Source organism: Apodemus sylvaticus, chromosome 14 (genome assembly GCF_947179515.1).
Source record: "Apodemus sylvaticus chromosome 14, mApoSyl1.1, whole genome shotgun sequence".
Classification (NCBI taxonomy): domain Eukaryota; kingdom Metazoa; phylum Chordata; class Mammalia; order Rodentia; family Muridae; genus Apodemus; species Apodemus sylvaticus.
The window spans coordinates 36,827,317-36,835,058 of NC_067485.1; the positions used below are offsets into that span (position 1 = coordinate 36,827,317).

The following is a 7,742-nucleotide window of genomic DNA, read 5'->3' on the forward strand; positions in this document are numbered from 1 at the left end:
GCTGGATCCTGAGTATCCACATGGGATGACCTACCTGTACCTGTTAATGTTATCAGAATAGTTTTCTGAGGCATTATTATCAATCTGTAGACTAAAATAGTGATCTTGCTACAAATGGCCCCTGACCCCTGATGAAGACCCTTGAAAGCAGAAAACTGTTTTCTTGGCATACTGGACAATGACTGTAGACAGTCTTGGGTATCAGCCATGCTTGACTAGACATCTTGGATGATGCTTCTGAAGTCATTAGGTACGGAATTGAAAAGACAAGCCTTGGTCAGAGGCTGACCTCATCTTCCTCTCCCAGGCAGTGATGTATGTGATCAGAAAATGGCAGGGAAGTAGCTCACTTCTCCTTTCCTCCCACTAAGGAAAAGCTCTTGGGAGCTTCTACTTGGATTTAAAGATACAGAAAACCTTTCTCAAAAAAAAAAAAATAATAATAATAAGACTTAGGAATAGACTAGAACAAAACGAAGTGATGTCACTCTTCATGCCTGTTAGCCTAATGGTGATCTGTGTCCTCAAGTAGCCCCATTGAGCTGAGGGGCAGCAGCACACACATTCTTCCAAAAAAACTAGGTTGGTTGGTTGGTTGGTTGGTTCGTTGGTTGGTTGGTTAGTTGGTTGGATGGTTGGTTGCTTTCTCCTAACTTTGGCTCTCCCCCCCACCCCCCACCTCCGCCCCCTTACAGACTTGGCCTCTAACAACTCAGGACATAGTGACTGCTCGGTTTCTACAGCAAACCTCTCTCCTCTGGCCTCCCCAGCCAACCTTTTACAGCAGACTGAGGACCAAATTCCTTCCAACCTTGAAGGACCTTTTGTGAACTTACTGCCTCCCCTGCTCCAGGAGGACTATCTGCTGAGCCTGGGAGAGGAAGAGGGCATCAGCGATCTCTTCGATGCCTATGATTTGGAAAAGCTGCCCCTGGTGGAGGACTTCATGTGTAGTTGATTGGGCTTTGTACAAACTGTCCTTATAAACCAATATTTTTTTATCACGGAATCAGAACGTGTATTGCAGTGTTGTCCCTTCCTACCTTCTTCCTCCAAGAGTATCATGAAGTAAACTTCAGAACAAAGCTGACATTTTGATGAATTAATTTTTTTTTTTTCTAAGCGCACAGTTGCAGGCTCCCTTGGGAAAGCCTGGCCTGGTCCCAGGCTCCCAAACCTTCCTAACGAGTCGGCAAGTGAGAAGATGTGCAATCAGGTGTCTGGCACCTGTCCTTTTCTCCCCCTCCTTTCTCCTTTCCTTGCGGACTGGCTTGCTGTGCCTAACGGATGGGCTGTTGAGTGGGTCCGGCCACCTGGCCCACTGGAGACAGCCCTGTCCCTGAACAGCAGTTCAAGCCGTGCCTTCTCTGCAGAATGCATGTCTTTGTGAGTCTGCTAACATGGAATGGAATTCTGCCACAAATGCAAGCTTGAAGTCATGCAAAGGAATGACACGGATTTCTTCAGCTCTTAGGAATATTTAAATTACTCTCATAATTCAGTGTAAGCTATGGGCCGTGTGTCCCACTAGGAGGCTGCAAGAGCCTCCACAGCCTTTTGGATGAAGAACTTGTTTGCAAGTACTCATTGCAGATACAGAGACTGGTAGAGTTCTGCTGCTGAAGCTGTTGTGGATCTCCCTGTCTCCATGCCCCACTTCCTCTGCCCCCATCCTGCGTATTTGTGAGTTTCCGGTTGATTACTTGCGACTTAGGAGTTCCTTGTGGGTTGGTTTAGAATTTTTTATTTTTCTAGCTGCCATTGAAGCATTCCTGTGGCACCCATCACTATTTCAATTGAATTGTTTACCTTAAAGCAATTTTTGCAAGTTCCTATTCCTTTAGCAGAGGGAGAGCACCTCTACTGATAAAAGCATCTGACCCTGTGTGACCTAAGGTCCACCGCCCTCTGCAAGAAGCATCCTCTGTCTTGCTTCCTTTCCCAGGAGGGGGAGCTTGGAGCGAGACCAGCTCTGGAGCTCGCTGACTCGAGTGGCCCGCAGTGAGGAGCTCGGGCCAGATGATACAGCTGTCCCATGGAGCAGCAGGCACAGATCCCTCCATCCTTGGGCTTCCCGGGCCCCTGCGACCGGGGAAAGGGCTCTAATGCCACACTCAGGGAGACCACTTCTCAGGATGCGGTCAGGTGGAGAGGCCCTAGGGAGACAGACATCCCATGGTGTGAGTGGCATTCTATCAGGGACACTTCCTTAAGTTGAACGAGGAGCTCCCACTGTGTCTGGGGTGGCCTAGTTCTAGCCAGAACCCATTCACCGCATCCACTGTGAGTGGGCGAGTTTGAACTAAGGGAGGTCAGGAGACAGGAAATGCACTGATAGACTGCCAGGGCGACTCCCTTGTTACTCCTCAGGAATGGTGTCCCAGACTGGAGGCTTTGTGTCAGCAAGGACCCTTCCAGTTACTTCCAAGAATAGCGTTCCCACTGGCGAGTGGCTGCGGCCATCTTGTCCTGGTGTTGAATATGGCATAGTACCTCAAATCCATTCCTTGGATGCTAAGGGCTGCGGAAATGAGTTAGTCATGAAAGCTAACCTCCAGCTGAGCAGTTTGAAACACTATGTGCCTGGCCTGCCCTGGCCTGCCCGGGAGGCACGTAGTAGGCACTCAACTCATACACATTTGATCGAGTTGAAAATATCCCTTGGGAAAACCTTTTACTAAACCACAAGAACCCTGGCCAGTTTACTCTAGATAGATTTCCACAATATGCAAAGTGGTGGTGGTGGGGGGGTGGAGACAGAAGACGCCGGCACTTTAAACTCTGTGTGTGGGTATGCGTGGTGTATGTTTGGGAAGAAAAATCAAAGGTGCAGACTATCTTCCTCTCTCTTCAGCCTCCAGCCCCGGCCTCCTCCCCTCACACACTCTGGACTTGGTACAGAATAATCCGTGTGGTCCTAGCTAAAGCACTGGGGTGGAGGAGGGAGGGGGAGCTTCGTGTTAAGTGCCTACTGGAAATGCACTGTGGGGTTTTTTCCTGTATGGGAAACCGTTTATGCCAAGCTTCCCCCATGCCCTGTGTTTCTCTCATCTGGTTAGCTGCCTCTGCTTCTGGCTTTGTGTAATTCTGCATAGGGCTGGGTTTCTTTCCCCAAAGTCTAACGACTGAACTCACCTGGCTCTAGGTTGTTGTGTGTTTGGTTGACCTTTCTTGTTGAAACTATTCGTATTGTAATACCGTATTTATTGTTTTAAGAAATGAAAGGAATACTAATAAGTCTTCAAGAGTTCTTTCATGCATAATAAGACTATTTCCAGTTAAGGGGCTTAACTGGCATACGTAGTGTGAGACATCCATACTATATTCTGTTTGCATTTTAGGCATTTTCTTTGCTCGTAGTATCTGGCACACAAAGTAGATGAGTACTACAGTATTTTTTGTTACTTCAAGTCCTGAGATGCAGGTTCCCTGGTACCACTGAGTTGCTGCTACTAAAAGCTCACATGCGGAATGGCTGAAAGTTACACGTGTGCGAATGAAGACGGCGTGAGCCTCAGAATTAAAACTGTATAAAGGGCGACACATGAGCTGTCAAACAGTGTTAGGCGTGTGTTTGTGTACATAGCCGTGTTATTTAAGTCGATACAGTCTGCTCACAACGCCATTATTTACCAGTTTTGTACCGAGATAGCAATTCATTTGTAAACACTGCCAGAATATTTTCTAGCTGGTTTGTAATTTTTTAAGACTGTCGCCTTGGGTTTTTGTGTTTTGTTTTTGTCGTTTGTTTGCCTTTTTGTTGTCCGTGTAGCTCTGTCTGTAAATAGAATCGCAGTATTTAAAGCTTTAGCTTTCAGGAAAAACGAAGTAAGAATCCAAGTGTGTGCATGACAGGTTGTGTGTGAGAGAAGGGATCTGAGGAAGATGCCTTGCGGAGGAGGTTGGGTGGCAGTTGGCAGGGTGTGGGAATGTCTTTCCTACGGGGTACATGCTTTTGTAAAAAGGAAGTGTTTCTCCCAGCACTGGGAGTAGGCAAACTACTAATCAGTTTAGCTTTGTGTTGTATGCTAGTTTGAAAAATAAATAAATAAATAATGTAATATAATGTAAAAATAGACAAACAAACAAACAAAAGCTTTTATGATGGATTTTGTAAATAGATTTGTTACAGGGTGACCTGTTCCAGCTGTGATCTTACCACTTCAAATGGATGTAATTTGAATAAATTTTGTATGGTAAAGGGTCAATAAAATGATTTTTTTTTTAAGAGTTCAGACTTGTGGATGGATTTTCTTAGTGTTAAGTTCTCATGGGATGGGGTGGGTTTTTGTTGTTGTTGTTGTTGTTGTTGTTGTTGTTGTTTGGCAGGATATTCTGTACTCAAGGTTGGCCTCAAAGTTGCTGTGTAGGGGAGCATGGCCTTGAATTCCAGATCCTTCTGCATCTACCTCCTGAGTGCTGAGATTATAGGCCCATGGGGTGCTACCATACCTGGTTTGTTTTTATGTGTTGCTGGGGATTGAGCTCAGGCCCTTGTGCCTGCTAGCCAAGCACCCTATCAACATTCACAGCATGGTTTCCTTTATAGATGGGCTCTCACTGCATGGCCCAGGCCTACAGTGTGTTTAGTCTTTCATTATATATGTCTTGAATATTTTTCTATGTTAGCACTTACAGACCAGATTCATGTTTGTATGGCCATATACCATTCTAGTGATTAAGATTTTACTCTTTACCCAGGCAATTTCTTATTTTCAGAAATGGGATGGCGGAGGAGGGGGAGAAGAGAGTTGGGACAGTGTAGTTATGCCAGGAACTATTTCTTAATGTAGTAAAATACACAACAAAGCTTATCATTAGTGACTTTATTTTGTTCACAGTGCACAGGCATATCTATCTGGTTCCTAAGTAGCTAATCACCCCACAAGGAAACCTATATGAACTAAACAGCCACTTCCTTTCCCTACTACTTAATGCTGGTGACAACTGCTAGTCCATTTCAATGAATGAAAGTTCTGATTTTGCACATTTAAACTGTTTAAAAAAAAAAAAAAAAAGACCCAGGGATAGGCTGGAGAGATTGCTCAGCAGTTAAGAGTACTCAGTGCTCTTCAGAGGTCCTGAGTTCAATTCCCAGCAACTGCATAGTGGCTCACAACCATCTATAATGGGATCTGATGCCCTCTTCTGGTATGACTGAGGACAGCTACAGTGTACTTATAAATTAAATAAATCGTTATATATATATATCCATATCCAAGGGGCACTGTCATCAGTTCAGAATTTTTTGTTTTGCTTTTGCTTTTTTGTTGTTGCCTGTGTATTACTGTTTCTCAACATGGATGTGACTGTCGTGTGTTCTCGTTTGTGTACATTTTTTTACATTTCATTTTGTTCTGTGTAGAGTCATGTTCACCCAGAGCTTAGGACCTGGTTTTTCTGTCATCCAACATGGCTGCTGTCCTAGTCAAGGAAACCTGTGTATTTGGTCAGCAGGTCAAGTCTGTAATCAAACCATTGACTGAAGTATAACAAAACAAAGATATAGTGTTTTCTTTCAGCAGTCTACTGATACAAAGCTGGCAAATTAAAGAATTTCTCATCCACAAAAACAGCTGAGAAGTTTATAATGACAGATAAATCTGAGACCAATCACATAGGGTTGAGTAATATAGAAACATGGGCTGAAGATGAGGATCTGTGAATATTTTAGAACCATGCTCGGTTATTGTATAGGAATTGTGTCTATGGTAAGGAAAAGTTGGACCTTAGTAATATTTAGAATTAGCATATAAGGACTTTAAAGGCTAAGCAGGTAAAGGCATTTAGTGCCAAGTCTGATGACATGAGTTGTATTCCTATGAACCACAAGATGGAAAGAGAACACTGACTCCTGCAAGTTGCCCTGTGACCCCCTCACATCATAAATAATAAATAAATGAAAATAAGTTAATGTATTTTTTTAAAAGATAATAGATAGAATAAAAAGAAAATTTGTATTAACTCATCAGGATAAGTAGCTTGGTTGTTCAGTCATGCTTTGAATGAACAGAAAGTGATAGTTTTATCCCAGGTACTGTTCTAGATGCTAGAGTTGATAGGAATTGGAGAAGGGTAGGTATAGTTACTTGGCAGAGAAGGAACTTTTAACTAAGAGAAGCAAATGTGGATCTTTTCACACCTTCCTTTCTAAAGCCATTTGTAGATGAGCAGATGGCTAGAGGCAGAAGCAAACACAAAGGATCCAATCCTGTCACTGAGAAGCTCTACAGAGTGAAGGGCGGTTTGGGGCGGTGCCCAGTCTCAGGCCTGTGTGTCTCAATGTGGGAGTTCTTGGAGAAGATTGCCCAGATAGGCACAATTCAAACTCTACAAAACCAAACTGGTCCTTTGCATGGTAGGATAGCCTCATCCTGTATCTCAACTACAACCTTGATGTGAAGAAAATAACAAGATTCGGTTGTAAATCCATGTGGTTTGAATAGGACTTGTCCCCTGTGTGCTCATGAACTTAAACACTTAGACTCTTGGCTGGTTTCCCAACATGTCACTACGTTAGTAGGTTATGGAACCTTAAAACTGAATCTCAGTTTTACTTTTCTTGTTTTGTTGTGAGTAGGAAGGCCTTTGGAAGCCAGAGGCATTGGATTCCCCTGGAGCTGGAATTGCAGGCAGTTAGTTGTAAGCTGTTGGAAGGATGCTGGGAGCTGAACATGGGACCTCTACAAGAGTAATATGTTCTCCTACCAACTGAGCCATCTCCAGCTTGATGTTGTGGAACCTTAAAAGATGGAGGAAGTGAGTCACTGGTGATAGACCTAGGGAGTACTGCCGCATCCTGTCCACTCTTTCTGACTGCAGAGGTAACCAGTGGATATAAAGCCCCATTCAGTCCCTCCACGGTGGACCACATTCCCTTGAACTGCAAGACAAAATAAAACCTCAGTTTACACTTTCTCAAGGCACCACAATAAGGAAAATTACTAATGAGGTCATCTGTCAATGACCTACAAAAACTCCTATACTGACTAGTTAGAATCAATCAGTCTGAGGTCAGATCTGAATAAATGTCTTTGGATAGCTTCCAGAATCTACTGAAACTGTGTGCTGTGAGCAGAAATTCTATAGTTACAGCTTTCTAGGAGACTGATCTCTTCTGCCAGCAAAAAGGAACTGAGCTCTTGGAACCCAGAAGAGTGGCATTCAATGAAGCCTCAAGTCCTGGAGTAAGATGGTGTTCTAGAACTTTCCCCCAGGTGACATTGTAAGAAGACTCAAGCTAAGAAAGGAGAGGTGGTGGTAATCCACGGATGGGAGGAAGGAAGAAGCAGGTGACTGACAGCTAAACAGAGAGAAAGATAAGAAACCATCCATATCTTCTGACACAGCCAGGAAGTCCACAAAATCAGCCTAAAGGGTACAGACAGCTTACAATGTCAGGCTGTAAGTCCTAGACAGGAGCACATGGTGGGCCTGGCTTTGGTTGCAGGCTAGCATTGGACAAGGCAGTCATAGCGATGCTCTTAAGATTGTGGAGTGCTACATCAGGGAGCCATCTCCAGGGGACAATGAGACTTGTTTGGACTGAGCTACTCTGGAGACCTGGAAATAAGAAATAATCACAAGGCAGGAAAACTGAGGCTACCCTGCAGCAAAGCCTGGGTGGTAGCCAACCAGAGGTTCTTGTAGATGGAGGAAGAATTGGACAGAGGAAAGGCTGTTCACTGAGCTCTGAGCCCAAGGTCTACTAGATGTCTGGATTCTGTAGCATCCCATTGGGT

General features: G+C 44.2%; 1 protein-coding gene across 3 annotated transcripts in view; it reads left to right on the top strand.

Annotated features, from left to right (window-relative positions):
• E2f3 (E2F transcription factor 3) overlaps positions 1–4,230 on the top strand; it is a 75,540-nt gene extending 71,310 nt beyond the window's left edge. For all 3 annotated transcript variants that reach the window (XM_052156514.1, XM_052156515.1, XM_052156516.1), the window contains exon 7: positions 696–4,230. In XM_052156514.1, coding sequence (XP_052012474.1) covers positions 696–958 — 263 coding nt within the window. In that variant the 3' untranslated portion in view covers positions 959–4,230. The remainder of the gene's footprint in view (positions 1–695) is intronic.
• Positions 4,231–7,742: the final 3,512 nt, after the last annotated feature.